At 44.4% G+C, this 26,904-nt stretch overlaps 2 protein-coding genes across 4 annotated transcripts in view; both read right to left on the bottom strand.

Annotated features, from left to right (window-relative positions):
• fignl2 (fidgetin like 2) overlaps positions 1-26,904 on the bottom strand; it is a 543,953-nt gene that overhangs the window by 225,556 nt on the left and 291,493 nt on the right. The window lies entirely within an intron of this gene.
• Positions 1-26,904, bottom strand: part of stat6 (signal transducer and activator of transcription 6, interleukin-4 induced) — a 124,335-nt gene that overhangs the window by 21,662 nt on the left and 75,769 nt on the right. For all 3 annotated transcript variants that reach the window (XM_061747494.1, XM_061747486.1, XM_061747478.1), the window contains exons 14-15: positions 13,885-13,979; positions 13,665-13,798 (exon numbers count right to left, since the gene is read on the bottom strand). In XM_061747494.1, the coding sequence (XP_061603478.1) occupies positions 13,665-13,798; positions 13,885-13,979 (229 nt within the window). The remainder of the gene's footprint in view (positions 1-13,664; positions 13,799-13,884; positions 13,980-26,904) is intronic.

Here is a 26,904-nt window from a genome sequence, read left to right as displayed (position 1 = left end):
TACTTTGAGATTATGCTACTGTCCAAACAACTGCCTGAGGTTTGAAGAATGAAGAATCCCCAACAAATACTGAGAATAATTTCCCTTCAATGTTAACAAGTTACCAATGTAATCAAAATCAAATTAGCAGCTGCAATCGCCAACTACTTAGTGGGTGGCAGCATCAACCAATGTTGTCTGTTTTTAAGGGTGGCAAATCAGTCTATCACTCTGAGGTGACTCAGATGCTGAAGTGTGTCTTTTTCGATTGACATTACTGCAAGACTGAATTCTTCCCCTTCAAGATACATCCATCCATTTTCTGTACCGCTTATCCTCACTAGGATCGTGGGCGTGTTGGAGCCTATCCCAGCTGACTCTGGGCGAGAAGCGGGGTGCACCCTGAACAGGTCGCCAGTCAATTGCGGGGCACATATAAACAAACAACCATTCGCACTCACATTCACGCCTATGGGCAATTTAGAGTTTTCAATTAACCTGTTTTTGGATTGTGGGAGGAAACCTGAGTACCCAGAGGACCCACGCAGGCACGGGGAGAACATGCAGACTCCACACAGGCAAGGCTGGATTTGAACCCAGGTCCTCAGAACTGTGAGGCAGAAGTGCTAACTAGTCGTCCACTGTGCTGACCCCTTCAAGAGACACTGAAACACTTAATAACTGATTAATATAGGGGCTAATGACATGGCTTTGGATAACACCACAATAACTGTTTGCTCCCAAATACTTCTGACTTGGCTTATATTTATCTCTTGGCGCTCTCCACTTTCTAAACATTACTCTTCTAAATAAAATTTCAAATATTTTAAGATTTACCTTGTAGAGTGTCATGGCATAATAAAAAAAGATAGAACATGTGATAGATGACGAAATGTATGCCTATATTGTTAATCGGATACAGGTCCAAAGGTCCATTATTAGAATTGGTCAAAAGGATGGAAGTTTAATGAGGTCATGTGTGTGGTAAGGATAAGTTAGCCTAACACCACAGGGTCCCTGGAACACTTTCTATACTTGTGTGTATAGAAAAACGCCCACAAGATGGAGCCAAAGTAAAGGTAAACAGGACATGCAGACATGCAAGTGGAGATTCTTTTGCTTGAAGACCGCATATTAGCAAACATATAGTATATCAAGTAACAGCTTCCAGGAGCAATTTACATTATAAATATAATATATATATATATATATATATATAATATAAATATACAAAATAAATAAATAAATATAAATTCCATTCATATCTAAATGTAATCAAGAATTAGGACCCACAATCGTTAGTGCCCACACTACGAAGAGTGAGTTTAGTTGATTAAGTGATTGGACCTTTTCATTGTACAGTGGGAGTTTGCAATGGAATGTTGTTTATTACACAAATTGTTTCATGTTGTAGGTCTTCAATGTCATTTGTTATCATGATAAGCATATGACAAGCAATTGGCCCTGTAACGCCTCCTGCATCAGCTGTCCTATACATTCAGAATTCACAAGCTATTTGAGCTCTTTTGTTCCTGTCGATGAACAGCAACAGGATGCTGAGTAGTGGTATTGGCATTCTCATTCTATCTTTGTGTGAGACGCAACATGAAGAGCAGATGCAGCTTCTGAAGACAGCTTGAAAACCTTCTGAAAGGATTGGACGAATTCAAACAGAGGATTACTGCAAAGCCATCCATCCTTAACCTTTGCCTAATCCATAAAGTAATTTCAAGAAGAAGCTTGTCAAGGGCATGGCCAATCTGATCAATCGAATATTCCTTTTTAATTACCGTATTTTTGCGACCATAAGACGCACCGTGTTAAAAGGCGCAGTCTCAGTTACGGGGTCTATTTCTGTATTTAACACATACATAAGGGTATTATTGTAAGTTTTATTGGGCGCAGGCATGGTAAAACATAAGATAGCTTAAAACATAAGGTAGCATGCATGCAAGCTAAAACATACGCTAGCATGCATGCTAGTGTATGTTTTTAAAAAGGCAGTGGGAGCAAAACTGAGTTCAGGTGTACTTTATTGAAGTATTTAACAATGTAGGATCTCATCCCCAACCTGGAGAGGGCACGCCACCCCTTTCCGACTGAGGACCATGGTCTCAGATTCGGAGGTGCTGATTCTCATCCCAGCCGCTTCACACTCAGCTGTGAACTGCTCAAGTGAGAGTTGGAGGTCACGGCTTGATGAAGCCAACAGAACCACATCATCAGCAAAAAGAAGAGATGCAATACTGAGGCCACCGAACCGGAACCCCTCTACGCCTCGGCTGCGCCTAGAAACTCTGTCCATAAAAGTTATGAACAGAATCGGTGACAAAGGGCAGCCTTGGCAGAGTCCAACCCTCACCGGGAACGAGTCAGACTTACTGCCGGCTATGCGGACCAAACTCTGACTCCGGTCGTACAGGGACCAAACAGCCCGTATCAGGGGGATCGGTAACCCATACTCCCGAGGGACATGGTCGAACGCCTTCTCCAAGTCCACAAAACAAATGTAGACTGGTTGGGCGAACTCCCATGCACCCTCGAGGAACCTGCCAAGGGTGTAGAGCTGGTCCACTGATCCACGGCCAGGACGAAAACCACACTGCTCCTCCTGGATCTGAGATTTGACTTCCCGACGGACCCTCCTCTACAGCACCCCTTACCAGGGAGGCTGAGGAGTGTGATCCCCCTGTAATTGGAACACACCCTCCGGTCCCCCTTCTTAAAAAGGGGGACCACCACCTCAGTCTGCCAATCCAGAGGAACTGTCCCCAATGTCCACGCAATGTTGCAGACGCGTGTTAACCAGGACAGCCCCACAACATCCAGAGCCTTTAGGAACTCCGGGCGAATTTCATCCACCCCCAGGGCCCTGCCACCGAGGAGCTTTTTAACTACCTCGGTGACCTCAAACCCAGAGATAGGAGAGCCCGCCTCAGAGAACCCACACTCTGCTTCCTCATGGGAAGGCGTGTCGGTGGAATTGAGGAGGTCTTCAAAGTATTCTCCCCACCGACTCACAACGTCCCGAGTCGAGGTCAGCAGCGCCCCATCCCCACTATACACAGTGTTGGTGGTGCACTGCTTTCCTCTCCTGAGACGCCGGATGGTGGACCAGAATTTCCTCGAAGCCGTCCGGAAGTCTTTCTCCAGGGCCTCACCGAACTCCTCCCATACCCGAGTATTTGCTTCAGCGACCACCACAGCTGCATTCCGCTTGGCCAGCCGGTACCCATCAGCTGCCTCAGGAGTCCCACAGGCCAAAAAGGCCCGATAGGACTCCTTCTTCAGCTTGACGGCATACCTCACCGTTGGTGTCCACCAACGGGTTCGGGGATTGCAGCCACGACAGGCACCGACCACAGCTCCGGTCGACCGCCTCAGCAATGGAGGCGCGGAACACGGTCCACTCGGACTCGATGTCCCCCGCCTCCCCCGGAACATGAGCAAAGTTCTGTCGGAGGTGGGAGTTGAAACTCCTTCTGACAGGGGATTCTGCCAGACATTCCCAGCAGACCCTCACAATAAGTTTGGCCTTGCCACGTCAGACCGGCATCTTCCCCCACCATCGGAGCCAACTTACCACCAGGTGGTGATCAGTTGACAGCTCCGCCCTTCTCTTCACCCGAGTGTCCAAGACATGCAGCCGCAAGTCCGATGACACGACCACAAAGTCGATCGTCGAACTGTGACCTAGGTTGTCCTGGTGCCAAGTGCACGTGTGGACACCCTTATGCTTGAACATGGTGTTCGTTATGGACAATTCGTGACGAGCACAGAAGTCCAATAACAGAAAACCGCTCGGGTTCTGTTCGGGGGGGCCGTTCCTCCCAATCACGCCCTTCCAGGTCTCACTGCCATTGCCCACGTGAGCATTGAAGTCCCCCAGCAGAACGATGGAGTCCCCAGCGGGAGCACTCTCCAGCACCCCCTCCAAGGACTCCAAAAAGGGTGGGTACTCTGAACTGCTGTTTGGTCCATAGGCACAAACAACAGTCAGGACCCGTCCCCCCCACCCGAAGGCGGAGGGAGGCTACCCTCTCGTCCACCGGGGTGAACCCCAACGTACAGGCGCCGAGCCTGGGGTCAATAAATATACCCACACCTGCTCGGCGCCTCTCACCGTGGGCAACTCCAGAGTGGAAGAGAGTCCAACCCTTCTCGAGAGGACTGGTACCAGAGGCCAAGCTGTGTGTGGAGGCGAGTCCGAACTATCTAGTCGGAACTTCTCGACCTCACACACTAGCTCGGGCTTCTTTCCTGCCCGAGAGGTGACATTCCACGTCACTAGAGCCAGCTTCTGTAGCCGGGGATCGGATCGCCAAGGTCCCAGTGGGGGGACCCCGGTGACCCGCGTCCGGGCAAGGGAAAACGAAGTCCATTGTTTGTCGTCATCATTAGGGGTCTTTGAGCCGTGCTTTGTCTGGTCACTCACCTAGGACCTGTTTGTCATGGGTGACCCTGCCAGGGGTATAAAGCCCCAGACAACTTAGCTCCTAGGATCACTGGGACACACAAACCCCTCCACCACGACAAGGTGACGGCTCAAGGAGGGGCTGTGCTAAATTCTACTCATTAAAGCCTTTTTCTACTTATAGAAATTAAGTTAATTTTCAGAATGATAGGCACTGTGTTAACCATGTTGGCAGACATAAGAGCACTATACCAACAAAGCCTATAATCATTTTACTCCTATTCTTGAAAGGCTATTTCGGCTACAACATAAATAACGGGTCCTGACTGTTGTATAAAGACCGTCGAACCATCCTTGGTCAGTACCAAGAGCAACTGCTCAATAAGAGTAGGAGCAGCTTTAAAGGAATGTGATTTAACATCTGTTAAAGTTACTATGTCGAGGCGGGGGCTAACTTGAATGGGGCTGGCATTTCACAGGTGGCTGTTAGAACCTAGGTGAATCTTTTTTGACACCGGCTTGAGCAACTTCCCATTGCCGTTTACGGTCCATTGGGTAATACGCAAGGACAACGAGGAGCTTCAACGCCTTAAACGGAAATCCGGTCAGGACTCCCTTAAAGGTCAGAGGACAAAGATTTAAAAACAATTCTTGATAACTCTAGAACCTCTTTACAAACCACATCTGCCATTTCGAAGTGATTATATGGCAAATATACAGCAGTTAAATCGATAAATATGATGCAGAATGCGCCTTCAGCTTTTTGCATCCCGTGCTTTCCGGTCTTCATCTCTTTCCGGCCCTGTGACCTCACAAGCCAAACATCGTGTTCATTTGGCGTTGTGTGCTATTGTTCCATGCTGTTTTTCCCGTCCTTGTATATTTGTTGTCGTATGATTTAACGATGTCACGATGGTTTATTGTGTGGCATTTGGTTGTACAAATGGTTCAGGCAGCAGCAAGGTTTTTTTGGGGGGCTTTTCAAGTGAAGAAGGAGTACGTGATTAGTGGATTGTGAAAGTCACGCGACAGGGGAAGAAATGTGCTCAGCTACGGGTGCCTAGCAAGCATGCCAAACTCTGTCAATCACTTCGAACCAGCGTGTTTTGAGAAAGCATTGGATACACAGGTGTAGTTAGGCAGAGGCTGAAACCAGCTGTGGTTCCAACTATTTTTCCTATGGCCATCGGGACCTCCACCGCCAGCAAGAGAACTAAATCTCCCAGCCGCCACGATGCACCAGCGAAGCAGCGCAGACAAGAGGTGAGTATTTGCTTGTATATACCTACGACTCTATTATGGTTACTACACACTGGGGAGTAGGAAAAAAAAAAGACCCACGAAGTACCTTTCAGTACTGTCGTCTGTACTTTTGCCTATATGACAAGCCAACAGACACACGGCAAAGCTTTTGTGTGCGGCGTGTTATAACACAACTCAAGCGAGGGGCACACAATACATAGGAATACTGCAGCCTATGTAAAAGCTTGTGCTGTATCACTGAAACATATATGAATATATAATGCCTATAGTCGTGCTAAAAAATATTGGCACCCCTGGGGTGGCATTATTTCAAGCAATGAGTGTATAAAGAGACATGCTTTTGACATACCGTCACATCGAGCCAGTGGTCACTCTCTTTTTCTGTCGTACAGCTGCTACTTGGCTGCTCGTTGTCGTCACTGTCAGGTTACGACCTCCTGATCGGCTCAAACATATGCTTTGACGATCCCAACTTCAGTTGGGTGCTCCTGTACGTCGAAATGCTCCTCCTCCACATACTCCAACACATTGCTCGCAATTGCGTATAGTGTGTAGCGCGCTGTGTTTGTCAATTGCAACGTCACTTCTGGTAGCCCTTGCGGTGGATAGAGTAACAACACCCCGTTGTCTTGAGCTTCGGGTGTGTTCGGGGAGGACTCAATATGCGTCATAAAAAACTAATTTTTAGCTAAACTATGGTTGAAAACTTGCTGGATGTTACGTGCATGTATTACATAACATATAAACAATGCAAATGTGAATTTTAACTGACCCCATAACATCTTTGTCATCTGACCTTTAATACCATAGGTGCATGGGAGTCTGGGCTAAGCGAGATCTACACACAACCTTGACTGAAATGTTTCATATTTCATATCCATATTGAGTTCCAGATGATTCCTAGACTACGTCACAAATGGCTTTATTCTGTGAAATCCTTTAAACTTACTTTTCCAGTAGATGTCACTTCCTTGTTACGGTCTCTACTCATCTATCCTGATCCCTACAGTTCAATATGGGTGATGTAGTGATTAATATTATGTCTATTATTATCATTATCCACTGATGACAACTATAAGTGAATGAGCTCAGCTCCTGTTTCATGGTGTGAATTCATGCATAAAGTTCACTCTGTAACTTCCTTCAACAGCCAGGAGCTTCACAACAAATGATAAGATGTTGCTTCACAATGTAAGCAGCCAGCATCTTCACAATATAGGGCTAGGCAGGAGAATAGCGAAGGATGGACAAAGTTTTTCAAGAAGGTAAGTCTTCATCAATCCTGGCAGGAACAATTAGCTCCGGCACCAAGCTAACAGCATAAAGTCCAAAGCTACTACTAACAAGCGTGTCAATTACGGTGGACCTCAGCATACTTGCTATTCGGCACTCCCAAATTTTTGCCTTTTTTTTCGTTTTATTTTCGCGGGGTAGGCTCCCAAAACACTTATTGGTGGTTTATCCCCGCTTATTCATGAATGTTCAGGGGTAAAAAAAAATTGTTTTAAGCAACCAAATCCTTCAGGAGGGGCTTAAGAACATTTTAGGCCTAACGACACCACCGAATGAGACTGAGACAAGAGGAGAGAATTTTTCATTTTTTATTTTATTTTTTTTAAATGGGGAACTTGGACAACATGCATCTTACACTCTAATATAGTATTTTGCATAACAGTAAGAATAAAAATAATTCCTGTGATTGTCAGAAATGATGACAGAGGAAGGATGGCCACTTGTTTAAAAAAAAGCCATCAGGATTGAGCCTGTCATGTAATGAGGCCCCGTGTGGCTCAACTCGTGGTGGCTCATTACATATGGGAAGCCAACCCAGCTCATCGGACGAAGTGGAGTTGGTTGAAGTAAGCAAATTTATCTGGTTTAATCTGATGAGAGGTTGCAGTCACTGATCACTTGAAGCAGCCATGATTCGTCAGCAGAAGCCACATCAACATAACGTGATGTTTTGGCTAATGACACACAAGTGTGACTAGGATATTTTTATACTGTTTAGCCACATTGGCATAGAGTTTTCATGACCCAGTGCCAACCCTGAGATATACATAGTGTACGGAAAGTATTCAGACCCCCTTTGTTATATTGCAGCCATATGCTAAAATAATTTAACTTCATTTTTTCTATCATTAATGTACACACAGCACCCCATATTGACAGAAAAAAACTGCATTGTTGCAGATTTATTAAAAAAAGAAAAACTGAAATATCAGCCATAAGTATTCAGACCCTGTGCTGTGACACTCATATATTTAACTCAGGACCTGTCCATTTCTTCTGCTCATGCTTGAGATTGTTTTACACTTTCATTGGAGTCCAGCTGCGTTTGATTATACTGATTGGACTTGATTAGGAAAGCCACAAACATCTATATAAGACCTTACAGCTCACAGTGCACGCCAGAGCAAATGAGAATCATGAGGTCAAAGGAACTGCCTGAAGAGCTCAGAGACAGAATTGTGGCAAGGTACAGATCAAGGTTACAAGGTTACAAAAAAAAATTCTGCTGCACTTAAGGTTCCTAAGAGCACAGTGGCCGCCATAATCCTTAAATGGAAGACCTTTGGGATGACCAGAACCCTTCCTAGAGCTGGCCGTCCGGCGAAACTGCGCAATCGGGAGAGAAGAGCCTTTGTAAGAAAGGTAAAGAAGAACCCAAAGATCACTGTGGCTTAGTTCCAGAAATGCAGTCAGAAGATAGGAGAAAGTTGTAGAAAGTCAACCATCACTGCAGCCCTCTACCAGTTGGGGCTTTATGGCAGAGTGTCCCAAGGTAAGTCTCTCCTCAGTCTAAGACACATGAAAGCCCGCATGGAGTTTGCTAAAAAAACACCTGAAGGACTCCAAGATGGTGAGAAATAAGATTCCCTGGGCTGATGAGACCAAGGTAGAACTTTTTAGCCTTAATTCTAAGCGGTATGTGTGTAGAAAACCAGGCACTGCTCATCACCTGTCCAATACAGTCCCAACAGTGAAGCATGGTGGTGGCAGCATCATGGTGTGGGGGTGTTTTTTCAGCTGTAGGGACAGGACAACTGGTTGCAATCGTAGGAAAGATGAATGCGGCAAAGTACATGGATATCGTGTTCGAAAACCTTGTCCAGAGTGCTCAGGACCTCAGACTGGGCCGAAGGTTCAACTTCCAACAAGACAATGACCCTAAGCACACAGCTAAAATAATGAAGGAGTGGCCTCAGAACAACTCCGTGACTGTTCTTGAATGGCGCAGCCAGAACCCTGACTTAAACCCAATTGAGCATCTCTGGAGAGACCTGAAAATGGCTGTCCACCAACTTCACAATTTAAACTGACAGAATTGGAGAGGATCTGGAGGAATTGCAGAGGATCCACAAATCCAGGTGTGAAAAACTTGTTGCATCATTCCCAAAAAGACTCATGGCTGTATTAGCTCAAAGGGGTGCTTCTACTAAATACTGAGCAGAGTCTGAATACTTATGGCTGTGTGATATTTCAGTTTTTCATTTTTCATAAATCTGTAAAAATTTCAACAATTCTGTTTTTTTCTGTCAATATGGGGTGCTGTGTGTACATTAATGAGAGAAAAATTTCCCTTTATGATTTTAGCAAATGGCTGCAATATAACAAAGAGTGAAAATTTTAAGGGGCTCTGAATACTTTCACCCTGGACTGGTCGCCAGCCAATTGCAGGGCACATATAAACAAACAACCATTTGCACCCACATTTACACCTATGGGCAATTTAGAGTCTTCAATTAACCTACCCTGCATGTTTTTGGGACGTGGGAGGAACCCAGAGTACCCGGAGAAAACCCAAGCAGGCACGGGGAGAATATGCAAACTCCACACAGGCGGGGCCGGGATTTGAACCCCGGTCCTCAGAAATGTGAGGCAGATGTGCTAACCAGTCTCCACCGTGCCGCCAAATTCCAAATTGTCATATGTAATAATAATGTTGAGATATTGCATTTTTCTGTTACCAAACCCCTTTTTACAGTAACTTGCACAATAGTTGAACAAAGTATTTTCCTTGTCTTCTGATTTCAAAACTATTTATCCCTCAATTTGTTGTGTATATGTAAGAATATGATGAGGCTATTAAACATATATATGGTTTAACACTCATAACGGCCCTCTGTGGGAAATCGTAACAACAATGTGGCCCGTGACAAAACATTTTTTTGACACCCATGCTATAAAAAAAACAAAACATTCACATTGTAAGTCGCCCAACCTCGCTGCTTTCCTCTGTTGGGGTTCTAAGGGGGAATGCTTGTTGCACGCCATTTAGTGGGTCACCTCAGATACCTACGAGCTACAGCTAGTGTGGCTAAATACGATGCCGAAACACAGAGGCAAACGTTCACTGCATGTCCGGTATCAATGCAGCAGGTCACTAAAGGGGGAATGCTTGTTGCATGCTATTTTAGCCGCTCCAGCTACATATGAACGACAGCTAACGCAGCTAAATATGATGCTAAGCTGTGGAGGCTAACCTTCGCGTTACATCCAATGTCATCACAGCATAAGTCACTAATCTTCACCTCCATGGCAGCGAATAAGCTACACTTCTGACAAGTATCAATATCACGAAGGGAGGACGAGGAGTAATAAAGAAGAAGAAGAAGACAGGAAAAAAGGAAAAAGATGGCATGCTAATTACTAAGCTATCGTGACATGTAGTTGCAAAACACCAAAATAAGTGATTGGGTGATACAGTACACGTCACATACCTTAAGACTGGCTGGAACCGCGTTATAGCGGAGATTAGCCAACTTTGAAGAGCAAAATAGCAGGCAAATTAATAAGGGTCTGGAAATAAAATAATATACAGCCACACAGGACGCCAACTGAACCGGAAATGAATTCGTATAGATCATGAAGCAAATGTAAATATAAGACAAGTGAACTTGGTGATAAATGGTGATTTCATTTATTAAGGAAAAAATAAAACTGTAGCGTATATTGGTTTGGAAAAAAACATAGTTAATTTAGGAGAAAAGAATAAGCCAGAAGTGACGCAGGCAGAACAATGCAGGAAAAAACACACAAAGGACAGACAAACATTGACAGACTGACTTGTGATGTGAGGGCTGAGTGAGCGTGTAGTGACAATGCATATAGTTGGGGGTTCCTGTTCTCGTTCATTTAAACCCAAATATGCACTAATCTATACTTTAGTAGACCCCAAGTTGTACTTACCCGTGTGGAACACAATTTAGGCAGGCTGGTCGATCTGAATGTTTGGCCGGTCTGGTCCACACGGGGAACAGGTGGATTTGGTGGAAAAAGGAGGAAGGAAACAGGGAAAAAACAAGAAGTGTTCCAGGGCAGGGCGGCCGCAGCCAGGGTGTCGCTCTTCGCAAGATGCGGAGCGGGCGTGCGCTGCCTGCTTCCTTCCCAACGGTGCTTGCAAAGGCACCCAAAAGGGTAGCTCGGGGCGCGCTGACAGGGAAGGGTCCGATGTGTCCTCGCCACCTCGTGGTGAGAAGTTGGGCTTACTTTTTTGGGTCGGTATCTTGAGCCCTGCACACCCAAGGGGTCTCCTGATGACTGGGAACGCAGCTTTCTGAGGTGACTGCTAATTAACTTAAGGTCCGGGTGAGGAGTTAGGATTCCTCGTCTCCGCTTTGATGAGCTCCTTCGGACTGGCTGTTAATTCATTTATCGTCCGTGTGAGATAAACCAGGCATCCTTGTGGTTGCCTGTCACGGCTGGGGAGCGGAGACAGTGAAGCAGCTCAGTCCAGGGTTGGGGGTCACGGTGCTATCGGTGAGGGCATGTCCGTTCCAAAACTTTTCAAAGTTATCTGGCCTTGTGTGAAAAAGTAATGCCCGCCTAAACCTAATAACTGGTTGGGCCATCTTCTGCAGCAACAACTGAAATCAAGCATTTTCTATAACTGGCAATGAGTCTTTCACATCTCTGTGGAGATATGTTGGCACATTCTTCAGAATTGAGAATTCAACATTGTTTGAATTCAGCAAAAATTGAGAGTTTTTGAGCATGAACGGCCTTTTAAGGTTATGCCACTGCATTTCAATCAGATTCAAGTCTGGACTTTGAGTAGGCCCCTCCAAAACCTTAATTTTGCTGTTTTAAGCCATTCAGAAGTTGACTTGCTGGTGTGTTTTGTATTGCTATCCTACCGCAGAACCCAAGTGTGCTTCAGCTTGAGGTCACAAACTGATGGCTGAATGTTGTCCTTCAGGATTTTCTGTTAAAGAGCAGAATTCATGGTTCCATCAATCACAGCAAGGTGTCCAAGGCCTGAAGGGGCAACGTAGCCCAAGATCATCACACTACCACCACCCTGTTTGACCGTTGGTATGATGTTCTTTTTTTGAAATGCTGTGCTACATTTACACGCCAGATGTAACTAGACACACAGCTTCCAAAAACCTAAACTTTCATCTCGGCATTCCATATAATATTCTCCCAAAAGTCTTGGGAATCACTCAGATATTTTTTTGCAAAGGTAAGATGAGCCTTTATGTTCTTTTTGGTCAGTAGTGGTTTTCGCCTTGAAACTCGGCCATGGCCATTTTTGGCCAGTCTCTTATTGTTGTGTCATGAACACTGACCTTAACTGAGGCAAGGGATGCCTACAGTTCTTTAAAAGTTGTCCTGAGTTCCTTTTTGGCCTCCGGGATGAGTCATCGCTGTTCTATTGGGGTAATCTTTGTATAGTCCGGCCATTCCAGGGAAGGTTCACCACTGTTCCCTGTTTTCTCAATGTGAGGAGAATGGTTCACTGGAATCCTAAAGCTTTAAAAATGGCTTTTGTAAGCCTTTCCAGACTTATAGATGCCAATTACTTTATTTGTCGACTCTTCTGGAATTTCTTTAAATCGTGTCATTTTGTTGCAGCTTTTTTAGATCTTTTGACTGACTTCGATTTTGTTGGGACAGATTTTGTTTAACATTCACTCCAAGTCCTCCATGTTAACATGAATATTTGAATTCAACAGGCGTCAATGGCAGTGAATAAGAGTGATTTTTTAAATGAACAGGTCTGGAGGTAATTAGGTTTGGGTGTGATCAGTGAAAATTAACCAAAAATTGTCATTAGCCACAATTAATTTATGATTAAACAAGGAGGGGGGGGGGTAATTACTTTTTCACACGGGGCCTGGTATTTGTCTGAAATTTGTTTGATGATCTTAAACATTAAAGTGGAGAAACTATGCAAAAGTATAAGAATTTGAGAGGGGGCCAATACTTTGTAACAGCACTGTAATATTAGTGCTCTTATTAGAATTGATTATGCTATAGATATTTTGTCGACTAACCAAGTAATCGCCCACACCCCCAAAAAAATGATTTTTTTTTTTTTTTTTACTCATAATCGGGCTGTGGGTGTGTGTGTGTGTATATACAGTTCATATATACATACTTTCGCTGTCCACATCAAATTATGTGGTGGGCCGGATGTGACCCCAGGCTGGACATGCCTGCTATTTGGTTTTATTATATCCACTAGACACTCTTTTCATCTGAGAGGTGTTGCTTGAGGATAAAAATAAAATGTTTGCTTTAAGAGTAATTGATTTCATATCTTATCAAATTATTAATTGGTGTCTTTTGTGTAAATGTTGTTTACTTGTTCGACTACATAATATACTTCTATAACTGTCCTGTGGTAATGTTCTTGAAATAATTTCAAAACTGTTCTGGAAGTGAATTTATAGGTTAGCAGCGCTGCAGTCTTAGCCATATATACAATTTTAATAATAATTGTCATAGTTTTATGATAAATTGGCGGGTTTGATTTATTTTTTCATTTTAATTAATGTAAAGTGCTTTGTGTTTCATTTTTTGCATGAAAGGCGCTTGCAAATGAAGTTTGACTGATTGATTGATAATTTCCTTCAGTGTTTCAGCTTTAGGTTTTCGGCCTTGGGTTCCTAGTTTTCGGTTTTGGTCAAGAGTTTTGGTCATTTTCATTTGAGTGCATCACTAGTTATCATCATTGTAAAGCCTGAGTTTGTGAAACAGCATCACAGCCTGTACTCACTCTCCGCTGCAGCCACATAAGCGATGGTGATGCCTCCAATCTCAGAGTCGCTAAAGCGCAGCAAGAATGTTCCATTGGGCCTCTCTTTAAGAATCAGATGTAGATGCTGCTTGCCAATGAAACCAAATATGAGCCTTGGGGAGAAAAGCAGAGCAACATTTTGTTATTACTAACTGCAGGTTGATAATATTTACTGCAAAAAGAAGACAAGTTTTTCTACCCATCACTCCAGTATGTCCTCAGGTGTTTTTTTGTCAGGTCCATCACTCCCTCAAACCACTGCCAGAACGTAAACAGTCGACCTGGGAGGACTTCCTAAGAGATTGACACATAATCATACTTAGGAGTGTCTGCAGTAACTATCAGTGTGTGTGTGAATACAAAGACATATCGAGGAAGGGGTGGGAGAAAAAAGTTTGCATGTGCAAAAACAGGCGCAAACTTGATTGCTAACACAAACGGATACGGAAGCTGATCTACTAGCTGGGCACACCCAGGATTGCATGTGGCCAAATGGACAACATTGCTGCTGAGTTTATTTTGCACATTCTGGAAGGAGCATCTGCAAATACAGTTGAACCTTGGGTTACGAACTTAATTGGTTCCATGACCCTGTTTGTAACCTGAAATGTTCTTAAACCAAAGTAATGTTTCCCATTGAAATGAATGGAAATGCAATAAATTTGTTCCAGCCCCAAAATGAAGTATACTTTTTAAATACTTTTTTTTAGTCTAAGACACATGAAAGCCCGCATGGAGTTTGCTAAAAAAAACACCTGAAGGACTCCAAGATGGTGAGAAATAAGATTCTCTGGGCTGATGAGACCAAGGTAGAACTTTTTAGCCTTAATTCTAAGTGGTATGTGTGTAGAAAACCAGGCACTGCTCATCACCTGTCCAATACAGTCCCAACAGTGAAGCATGGTGGTGGCAGCATCATGGTGTGGGGGTGTTTTTTCAGCTGTAGGGACAGGACAACTGGTTGCAATCGTAGGAAAGATGAATGTGGCCAAGTACATGGATATCGTGTTCGAAAACTTTGTCCAGAGTGCTCAGGACCTCAGACTGGGCCGAAGGTTCAACTTCCAACAAGACAATGACCCTAAGCACACAGCTAAAATAATGAAGGAGTGGCCTCAGAACAACTCCGTGACTGTTCTTGAATGGCGCAGCCAGAACCCTGACTTAAACCCAATTGAGCATCTCTGGAGAGACCTGAAAATGGCTGTCCACCAACTTCACAATTTAAACTGACAGAATTGGAGAGGATCTGGAGGAATTGCAGAGGATCCACAAATCCAGGTGTGAAAAACTTGTTGCATCATTCCCAAAAAGACTCATGGCTGTATTAGCTCAAAGGGGTGCTTCTACTAAATACTGAGCAAAGAGTCTGAATACTTATGGCTGTGTGATATTTCAGTTTTTGTGCAAAAAGAGGCGCAAACTTGATTGCTAACACAAACGGATACGGAAGCTGATCTACTAGCTGGGCACACCCAGGATTGCATGTGGCCAAATGGACAACATTGCTGCTGAGTTTATTTTGCACATTCTGGAAGGAGCATCTGCAAATACAGTTGAACCTTGGGTTACGAACTTAATTCGTTCCATGACCCCGTTTGTAACCTGAAATGTTCTTAAACCAAGGTAATGTTTCCCATTGAAATGAATGGAAATGCAATAAATTTGTTCCAGCCCCAAAATGAAGTATACTTTTTTAATACTTTTTTTTAGTCTAAGACACATGAAAGCCCGCATGGAGTTTGCTAAAAAAAACACCTGAAGGACTCCAAGATGGTGAGAAATAAGATTCTCTGGGCTGATGAGACCAAGGTAGAACTTTTTAGCCTTAATTCTAAGCGGTATGTGTGTAGAAAACCAGGCACTGCTCATCACCTGTCCAATACAGTCCCAACAGTGAAGCATGGTGGTGGCAGCATCATGGTGTGGGGGTGTTTTTTCAGCTGTAGGGACAGGACAACTGGTTGCAATCGTAGGAAAGATGAATGTGGCCAAGTACATGGATATCGTGTTCGAAAACTTTGTCCAGAGTGCTCAGGACCTCAGACTGGGCCGAAGGTTCAACTTCCAACAAGACAATGACCCTAAGCACACAGCTAAAATAATGAAGGAGTGGCCTCAGAACAACTCCGTGACTGTTCTTGAATGGCACAGCCAGAACCCTGACTTAAACCCAATTGAGCATCTCTGGAGAGACCTGAAAATGGCTGTCCACCAACTTCACAATTTAAACTGACAGAATTGGAGAGGATCTGGAGGAATTGCAGAGGATCCACAAATCCAGGTGTGAAAAACTTGTTGCATCATTCCCAAAAAGACTCATGGCTGTATTAGCTCAAAGGGGTGCTTCTACTAAATACTGAGCAAAGAGTCTGAATACTTATGGCTGTGTGATATTTCAGTTTTTGTGCAAAAAGAGGCGCAAACTTGATTGCTAACACAAACGGATACGGAAGCTGATCTACTAGCTGGGCACACCCAGGATTGCATGTGGCCAAATGGACAACATTGCTGCTGAGTTTATTTTGCACATTCTGGAAGGAGCATCTGCAAATACAGTTGAACCTTGGGTTACAAACTTAATTCGTTCCATGACCCCGTTTGTAACCTGAAATGTTCTTAAACCAAGGTAATGTTTCCCATTGAAATGAATGGAAATGCAATAAATTTGTTCCAGCCCCAAAATGAAGTATACTTTTTTAATACTTTTTTTTAGTCTAAGACACATGAAAGCCCGCATGGAGTTTGCTAAAAAAAACACCTGAAGGACTCCAAGATGGTGAGAAATAAGATTCTCTGGGCTGATGAGACCAAGGTAGAACTTTTTAGCCTTAATTCTAAGCGGTATGTGTGTAGAAAACCAGGCACTGCTCATCACCTGTCCAATACAGTCCCAACAGTGAAGCATGGTGGTGGCAGCATCATGGTGTGGGGGTGTTTTTTCAGCTGTAGGGACAGGACAACTGGTTGCAATCGTAGGAAAGATGAATGTGGCCAAGTACATGGATATCGTGTTCGAAAACTTTGTCCAGAGTGCTCAGGACCTCAGACTGGGCCGAAGGTTCAACTTCCAACAAGACAATGACCCTAAGCACACAGCTAAAATAATGAAGGAGTGGCCTCAGAACAACTCCGTGACTGTTCTTGAATGGCGCAGCCAGAACCCTGACTTAAACCCAATTGAGCATCTCTGGAGAGACCTGAAAATGGCTGTCCACCAACTTCACAATTTAAACTGACAGAATTGGAGAGGATCTGGAGGAATTGCAGAGGATCCACAAATCCAGGTGTGAAAAACTTGTTGCATCATTCCCAAAAAGACTCATGGCTGTATTAGCTCAAAGGGGTGCTTCTACTAAATACTGAGCAAAGAGTCTGAATACTTATGGCTGTGTGATATTTCAGTTTTTGTGCAAAAAGAGGCACAAACTTGATTGCTAACACAAACGGATACGGAAGCTGATCTACTAGCTGGGCACACCCAGGATTGCATGTGGCCAAATGGACAACATTGCTGCTGAGTTTATTTTGCACATTCTGGAAGGAGCATCTGCAAATACAGTTGAACCTTGGGTTACGAACTTAATTCGTTCCATGACCCCGTTTGTAACCTGAAATGTTCTTAAACCAAGGTAATGTTTCCCATTGAAATGAATGGAAATGCAATAAATTTGTTCCAGCCCCAAAATGAAGTATACTTTTTTAATACTTTTTTTTATCACTGTGTGGTAAAAAGTACTGTAAATATAGTGTGATATTGATATAAGTGAAAACGCACTATTAAATGAAATACAACTAAATAAACATGATAACGGTTTAAAACAGCTCCTTCATTGAAGAGTCTTCTTCCATAATAACACAGGGAAATTGTGATTCAGGTTTTTTTTTTCGTCTTTCTTTTCTAATTCATAGGTTGATTCTGGCACAACAACCCGATCCAGGGAAACTTGTGTTTTCTGTTCAGAAAAAAAATCTGAAAGTTTAAGTCACATTGTCATTTAAAAGATTAATTGTTTTGTTGGCCAATTTGCTGTCACATTTCTTTCGATCATTTTTGGATTGCCTGCCTCACCCTATCATCAGCGAGCACCTTATCTTTTGGTCAGTCTAATAAAACAGAAAAAACAACAACAAAGACACAGTGCCGAAACAGTCAATGACGGCTGCACAACACGAGAAGCACAGAACAGATCTTTCCTTTCATCTATGACAAGTGCTTCCTAACACTATCTTTAGCACTTTCTATTTTCTTTTGAGCCATTCTGATTGTTTAGCCATTTGTTTAGTTTTTTAACAAGTTCAGCACGATGATATCATTCATCGTGTTAATTCATAAGTGGCAGCCACAGATATGAATAGGTAGATACTAGCCTTGTGACAATAACACTTTTTTTAAGATGATATATTTTCCCCAAAACTATCACAATAAAAATGTTTTTTTTTTAATGCCTCTGGAATCAGGAAAAATAAGGCCCGCCTCGAGCTGCAAGACTGTGTGGTTGGTCCGCTGACGACGAGCCCTTCACTTGTCAATCAAATATCCCTTGACGTTTGAGTTCGGTGTCTTGGTGTCTTGCTCAAGGACACTCACTACAGCCGTGAGTCTGGGGGATGTTGTTGGATGGTCCGGTCGGGGTCTTGAACTTAGGTCCCCGTGGTGGCAGGCGATGATCTTAACCATTGGGCCACAGCTTAAGGTTGTGTTCATTGGGGACTAACACAGACAACAACTCTGAGCGAAGCGACGCTGTCACGGTGGAGCAAGCTGTTTAGCTCCATAACTCGTTAGCTTGCAGGCTAGCTCATGTGCAAGGCTGTTGAGTATTGGATGGAGCCGACACCGGCAAGAGTGTACCGGTTCTGATTGTGAACTCCATCCATCCATTTTCTGAGCCGCTTCTCCTCACTAGGGTCGCGGGCATGCTGGAGCCTATCCCAGCTATCATGGGGCAGGAGGCGGGGTACACCCTGAACTGGTTGCCAGCCAATCGCAAGGCACATACAAACAAACAACCAGTCACACTCACATTCACACCTACGGGCAATTTAGAGTTGTCAATTAACCTACCATGCATGTTTTTGGGATGTGGGAGGAAACCGGAGTGCCCGGAGAAAACCCACGCAGGCACGGGGAGAACATGTGAACTCTACACAGGCGGGGCCGGGGGTTGAACCCCGTTCCTCAGAACTGTGAGGCAGACGCTCTAACCAGTCGTCCACCGTGCCTGATTGTGAACTGCCTGTGAGTGATTGTGATAAATTATGGCGACAAATCGTCTATTCACCAAGGCAATTTTGTAGCTTCTGAATGATCGACGCTCGGAAGACCAGCCCGTGGCCCATCTGCGACCTCAGCTCCGTTGTACCTGTGGCTCTCCTCGTGGCCCCCCGACGACCCAGTGGGATATATTACAGCCACCCCGGAGGCTTTAAACGGATATAATTTCATGGCTCAAAGTTGAAGGAATGTATAGGAATAATAAAGATTTTAGACTTAGTGGTATGTGATTGACAGCTCACAGTAACGGGGCACAGTTTCAGGGTATTCAGCGGACATGCCCACAGCCTTCCAGAGGGGAGAGAATGGTCTGATTTTCCATGATTTTGAAGCCTCCTTTTATATATTTGAAAGTTGTTGTTTTTTTTTTTTTTTTTAAATCATTTAATCATAATCAATTTGGCAGGATTATTAACAACACTTCTCTGTGGAGCGTCAAATTTACAAGAAATTTATTTTCACTTTACAGGGACTTCAAGTTGAACTATGTAATGTGACGTAAATGTCAGTGTTGTCCTCTAAATTCTGGCAACACTGCATATCTAAATTGCCAATCAAAACATCTTTTATTACACTGTCCTTTTAATATTTAGCTGCTCTTGTGTACTTTAAACAAATTAAACGTACAGTGGGTACGTAAAGTATTCAGAGCCCCTTAAATTTTTCACTTTGTTATATTGCAGCCATTTGCTAAAATCATTTAAGTTAATTTTTTTCCCTCATTAGTATACACAGCACCGCATATTCACAGGAAAAAAAACATTTTCGAAATTTTTGCTGATTTATTAAAAAAAAGAAAAATTTAAATATCACACAGCCATAAGCATTTAGTAGAAACACCCTTTTGAGCTAATACAGCCATGAGTCTTTTTGGGAATGATGCAAGTTTTTCACACCTGTATTTGGGGATCCTCTGCAATTCCTCCAGATCCTCTCCAATTCTGTCAGTTTAAATTGTGAAGTTGGTGGACAGCCATTTTCAGGTCTCTTGAGAGGTGCTCAATTGGGTTTAAGTCAGGGCTCTGGCTGGGCCATTCAAGGACAGTCACAGAGTTGTTTTGAAGCCGCTGTGTGCTTAGGGTCATTGTCTTGTTGGAAGGTGAACCTTCGGCCCAATCTGAGGTCCTGAGCACTCTGGAGAAGCTTTTCATCCAGGATATGCCTGCACTTGGCCGCATTCATCTTTCCTTCCTTTCCTTGCAACCAGTCATCCTGTCCCTGCAGCTGGAAAACACCCCCACAGCATGATGCTGCCACCACCATGCTTCACTGTTGGGACTATATTGGACAGGTGATGAGCAGTGCCTGGTTTTCTCCACACATACCGCTTAGAATCAAGGACAAAAAGTTCTATCTTGGTCTCATCAGACCAGAGAATCTTATTTCTCACAATCTTGGAGTCCTTCAGGTGTTTTTTAGCAAGCTCCATGCGGGCTTTCATGTGTCATGTGCACTGAGGAGAGGCTTCCGTATATCATGCTGCCAGTGTTGGATGCAATTATTCCGCTGGCCCCAGTTTACATCAAGTTCCCATACAGACATCACCAACAAGCCAAAATTAAACAAGAGTATCCCAAACATAGCTGGAGGCATAGATTACAGCTACATTTCAATTAAAGCACCATCACAAAACAAATTCAGCTACATAAACAGTAGTGGTCCAAGGCTCAAAAGAAATGTTTTTCATTGATGAGTAGTTTTGCTCATAATTTCTTCATTTGAGGAGCAATTTCATGCAGGTTTATCACCCAGGGACCTGAAGCAGGGGTTTTATTAAACAATAAAAATATGACAATGTAATGGGGGAATTGAATAATGCAGCCCTATGGGGGGCACAAGTCAGTGCAAACTGTAGGCCGGTCCCAAGCCCGGATAAATGCAGAGGGTTGCGTCAGGAAGGGCATCCGGCTTAAAACCTTGCCAAACAAATATGAGCGTTCATCCAAAGAATTCCATACCGGATCGGTCGTGGCCCGGGTTAACAACGTCCGCCACCGGCGCCGTCAACCTGCAGGGCGCTGTTGGAAATTCAGCTACTGTGGGTCGAAGTCGAAGTCAAAGAAGAAGAAGAAGAAGAGGTGGAAAGCGGGTTCTTCGGCAGAAAGAGAAGAGGAAAACACAGAGCCTAGAACTGAATGTGGGGACTTTGAATGTTGGGACTATGACAGGAAAATCTCGGGAGTTGGTTGACATGATGATTAGGAGAAAGGTTGATATATTGTGTGTCCAGGAGACCAGGTGGAAAGGCAGTAAGGCTAGAAGTTTAGGGGCAGGGTTTAAATTATTTTACCATGGTGTAGATGGGAAGAGAAATGGAGTCGGGGTTATTTTAAAAGAAGAGTTGGCTAAGAATGTCTTGGAGGTGAAAAGAGTATCAGATCGAGTGATGAGGCTGAAATTTGAAATTGAGGGTGTTATGTGTAATGTGATTAGTGGCTATGCCCCACAGGTAGGATGTGACCTAGAGGTGAAAGAGAAATTCTGGAAGGAGCTAGATGATGTAGTTCTGAGCATCCCAGACAGAGAGAGAGTCGTAATTGGTGCAGATTGTAATGGACATGTTGGTGAAGGTAATAAGGGTGATGAAGAAGTGATGGGTAAGTACGGTATCCAGGAAAGGAACTTGGAGGGACAGATGGTGGTAGACTTTGCAACAAGGATGCAAATGGCTGTAGTGAATACTTTTTTCCAGAAGAGGCACGAACATAGGGTGACCTACAAGAGCGGAGGTAGAAGCACACAGGTGGATTACATCTTGTGCAGACGATGTAATCTGAAGGAGGTTACCAACTGTAAGGTAGTGGTAGGGGAGAGTGTGGCTAGACAGCATAGGATGGTGGTGTGTAAGATGAATCTGGTGGTGGGGAGGAAAATTAGGAAGACAAAGGCAGAGAAGAGAACCATGTGGTGGAAGCTGAGACAGGACGAGTGTTGTGCAGCTTTTCGGGAAGAGGTGATACAGGCTCTCGGTGGACGGGAAGAGCTTCCAGAAGACTGGACCACTGCAGCCAAGGTGATCAAAGAAGCAGGCAGGGGAGTACTTGGTGTATCTTCTGGCAGGAAAGGAGAGAAGGAGACTTGGTGGTGGAACCTCACAGTACAGGAAATCATACAAGGAAAACGGTTAGCTAAGAAGAAGTGGGACACTGAGAGGACCGAGGAGAGGCGAAAGGAATACATTGAGATGCGACACAGGGCAAAGGTAGAGGTGGCAAAGGCAAAACAAGAGGCATATGATGACATGTATGGCAGGTTGGACACTAAAGAAGGAGAAAAGGATCTATACAGGCTGGCCAGACAGAGGGATAGAGATGGGAAGGATGTGCAGCAGGTTAGGGTGATTAAGGATAGAGATGGAAATATGTTGACTGGTGCCCGCAGTGTGCTAGGTAGATGGAAAGAATACTTCGAGGAGTTGATGAATGAGGAAAATGATAGAGAAGGGAGAGTAGAAGAGGCAAGTGTGGTGGACCAGGAAGTGGCAATGATTAGTAAGGGGGAAGTTAGAAAGGCATTAAAGAGAATGAAAAATGGAAAGGCAGTTGGTCCTGATGACATTCCTGTGGAGGTATGGAAGCATCTAGGAGAGGTGGCTGTGGAGTTTTTGACCAGCTTGTTCAATAGAATTCTAGTGCGTGAGAAGATGCCTGAGGAATGGAGGAAAAGTGTGCTGGTGCCCATTTTTAAGAACAAAGGTGATGTGCAGAGCTGTGGCAACTATAGAGGAATAAAGTTGATGAGCCACACAATGAAGTTATGGGAAAGAGTAGTGGAGGCTAGACTCAGGACAGAAGTGAGTATTTGCGAGCAACAGTATGGTTTCATGCCTAGAAAGAGTACCACAGATGCATTATTTGCCTTGAGGATGTTGATGGAAAAGTACAGAGAAGGTCAGAAGGAGCTACATTGTGTCTTTGTCGATCTAGAGAAAGCCTATGACAGAGTACCCAGAGAGGAACTGTGGTACTGCATGCGAAAGTCTGGAGTGGCAGAGAAGTATGTTAGAATAATACAGGACATGTACGAGGGCAGCAGAACAGCGGTGAGGTGTGCTGTCGGTGTGACAGAAGAATTTAAGGTGGACGTGGGACTGCATCAGGGGTCAGCCCTGAGCCCCTTCCTTTTTGCAGTGGTGATGGATAGGCTGACAGATTAGGTTAGACTGGAATCCCCGTGGACCATGATGTTTGCAGATGACATTGTGATCTGCAGTGAAAGCAGGGAGCAGCTGGAGGAACAGTTAGAAAGATGGAGGCATGCACTGGAAAGAAGAGGAATGAAGATTAGCCGAAGTAAAACAGAATATATGTGCATGAATGAGAGGGGTGGTGGGGGAAAAATGAGGCTACAGGGAGAAGAGATGGCAAGGGTAGAGGACTTTAAATACTTGGGGTCAACCGTCCAGAGCAATGGTGAGTGTGGTCAGGAAGTGAAGAAACGGGTCCAAGCAGGTTGGAACGGGTGGAGGAAGGTGTCAGGTGTGTTATGTGACAGAAGAGTCTCTGCTAGGATGAAGGGCAAAGTTTATAAAACAGTGGTGAGGCCAGCCATGATGTATGGATTAGAAACAGTGGCACTGAAGAGAAAACAGGAAGCAGAGCTGGAGGTGGCGGAAATGAAGATGTTGAGGTTCGCTCTCGGAGTGACCAGGTTGGATAAAATTAGAAATGAGCTCATCAGAGGGACAGCCAAGGTTCGATGTTTTGGAGACAAAGTTAGAGAGAGCAGACTTCAATGGTTTGGACACGTCCAGAGGAGAGAGAGTGAGTATATTGGTAGAAGGATGATGAGGATGGAGCTGCCAGGCAAGAGAGCTAGAGGAAGACCAAAGAGAAGGTTGATGGATGTCGTGAGGGAAGACATGTTGGCAGTTGGTGTTCGAGAGGAGGATGCAGGAGATAGGCTCTCATGGAAAAGGATGACGCGCTGTGGCGACCCCTAACGGGACAAGCCGAAAGGAAAAGAAGAAGAAGAAGAATGGGGGAATTGAATGTAGGACTGCAGCTATCAAATATTTTAGTACTCGAGTGTCCTCTGAAACCCTCTTCTGTTTGGGTACATAAACCATTTTACCCGTTATTCCTCTCTGACCACATTTGCCACGTTTTTCACCGAGTATATGACTTAAAATGTGCCCACTTACAGATCAGATTCTAGTATACTGGGCATATGTCACACAGGGACTACACTGAGCAAAACATTTAAGCAGCCTGTATGCAAATAATGTCAGTGTGGGGAAAGTTCTTTTTCCACACGAAATAGTTAAAAGAAAAAGTTCAGTTCACCGTTCCAAAAATGAACTAGTTCAGTTCATAATTCAAAATGTTTAACCAAATTCACCGTTCCAAAAATTAATTAGTTCAGTTCATAATTCAAAATTTTTAACCAAATTCACCATTCCAAAAATTAACGAGTTCATCGTTCTTTTTTTTTTTTTTTTTTACTCAATATGTTGCTGACAGGCTATTACCTTCAAAATACTGGCATTTCATTTCCCCTATGTTGCCACCCATTCAGTCAACACGAGTAGCTATCTGCAGCTTTCACCCTACAATCTCAAAAACATGAGGAAAAACTTGCTGATTGACTGGTCTTTTTTTTTTGTTTTTGTTTTTTTTAATGAGGGACTAAAACCAAAACGGGGCTTTTGTCCTTAATGTGAAAAAAACACGCAACACAGTATGGCAGGAACGATAGTCAAAGGGCATTGATAACTTTGCATTCCTTGCAGCTCTGGCTGATAATATTAACAAAATATTTGATCTGATGTATACTTATATTACAAAACAAAGTCCATTTTATGACAGTGTGATTGTACAGTAGTAAAAGCATTTAGATACAAATACCTTTCCGAGTAATCAATTTTTACAATTATGTACTGTATCACAAAAGAACATATTCATTCCATTCACACAGTGTGCTTGAACTAGTGAATTCTGTGTCTTTTTAGAGAACTGACTCTTTTGGATCGGCTCACTAAAAAGAGCCGGCTCGAACTGTCGTGTGTGTGTTCCGGGTTTTGTCTTCCCCCCTGTTTCACACACACCTGCTCCTGTGAGCATCTTCACCACCTGTGCCTCGTTCACCCTAATTACCTATTGTATTTAACCTCGTGTCTCATTCCCTCTCGTTGCCAGTTTGTTGTACCTTGTCGTCGCGTTCCAGCATTCCTTGTTTCCACGTCACAGACTCACAGTAAGATTTTACCCTGTTCCGATTATCGACCTCGCCTCTTTGCCTCATGTTTTTGGATACTGTTGCCTTTCTTGGATTGCCTGCCTGTGAATCGACCTATGCCCGTCTATTAAACCTCTCTTTTTGGAAACTGTCCCTTTGTTTTGGAGTCGTGCATTTTTGGGTCCTATCCTCTGTTCCGTTCATGACAGAACGAACTGGCCATAACATGGACCCAGCAGACTCAGACCCGGTGCGCAAAGCCCTTCAAGCGCAGGGTCAACGCCTCTCGAAGCAGGATGAGCAGATTGCTGCCCTCCACCTTCATCTAGTGGGACTGTCAGGACAATATGATGAGACAGGTGGCCTCGCAGTTTGAACTTCTTATGAAAATTATTCAAGAGAAGGAACCAGTTGGCACCACACCCGATACCGCCACAGTATTTCCTTGTGAAGCAGTCACCATGCAGCCACCTGGCACCTCCGCTGCTGTCTGCCCACAGCTCTCTTGACCGGAGAGGTTCTCTGGAAATTCTGGGAACATTAAGCCGTTCATCACGCAGTGCGAACTCCACTTTGAGCTGCAGGCAGCTGCATTCCCCACCTAGCGGGCAAAAATCGCTTTCGTCATTTCCCACCTGACTTGTCGTGCGGAGGCGTGGGCTACTGCTGAATGGAGCCGCAATTCCGCCATGTGTCATTCATGGGCTTTTTTCGTAAAGACTATGGAGCAAATTTTTCAATTTTCCACTCCAGATCGTGAGGCAGCTCGCTCCCTTGTCACCTTACAACAAGGCAAGCGCAGGGTGTCAGATTACGCGATTGAGTTTCGCATTCTAGCAGCTGAGAGTCATTGGAATAATCGGGCGCTACTCGATGCCTTTTTTCAAGGACTATCCTTGACCACCGTCAAGGATCATTAAGTCCTGCTAGACCTGCCGACCGACTTGGACACTCTCATCGCTCTCGCCGTAAAAATCGACAAGAGGCTTTTGGATCGCGAGCTGGATGGAGATCTGCGGAGGGCTGCGTCACCACGCACTTGGAGGACGAGCCTCGGTGACCAGCCAAACCAAGGCAGATCCCCTGGTTCCGGTCTTAACCCACTGGCTAGCGTCCCCACGGATGAACCCATGCAACTGGGCAGGTTCCGTCTCTCCCCTGAGGAACGTCAACGCCGGCTGAGGGAAGGGCGGTGCTTCTACTGCGGTCAGTTGGGTCATTCCGTGAGCAACTGTCACGTCAAAGTTGCCGGTGCCGGTAGCAAGGGCACGAGAGAGGTGAGTCAGAATTTAATTAAGGAAGACCCTACACGGGTTCTTCCCAAAGTGACACTATGCTCTCCTGATCAAGAAATTCATACACCTGTATTAATTGACTCTGGTTCTGACGCAAACTTACTCAACTCCATCCTCGTTAGACGTATGCACCTTAGAACCTTTGAAATAAAACGCCACCGCAACACCTATGCTGCAGACGGCAGTTTTATGGGCAAGATCACTCACCGCACCCAAACACTCACATTGACATTTCCTGATTCTCACTCGGAACGCATAAGTTTTCATGTTTTTGACGCCATGAATCATGACCTTATCTTAGGGAACCCATGGTTGAAATTACATAACCCCCACATTGACTGGTCCTCTGGGCAGGTTATGTCATGGGGCAGCAATTGCGCCCGGAACTGTTTCAAGCCGCCATGTGATGTTCACGGCTATGTTTCTAAGGACAATCCACAGACCCCATCTGGGGATCCTGATTTATCTC

The sequence above is a fragment of the Phyllopteryx taeniolatus genome, chromosome 1 (genome assembly GCF_024500385.1).
Source record: "Phyllopteryx taeniolatus isolate TA_2022b chromosome 1, UOR_Ptae_1.2, whole genome shotgun sequence".
Classification (NCBI taxonomy): domain Eukaryota; kingdom Metazoa; phylum Chordata; class Actinopteri; order Syngnathiformes; family Syngnathidae; genus Phyllopteryx; species Phyllopteryx taeniolatus.
This window is presented reverse-complemented; position numbering and strand designations above follow the sequence as displayed.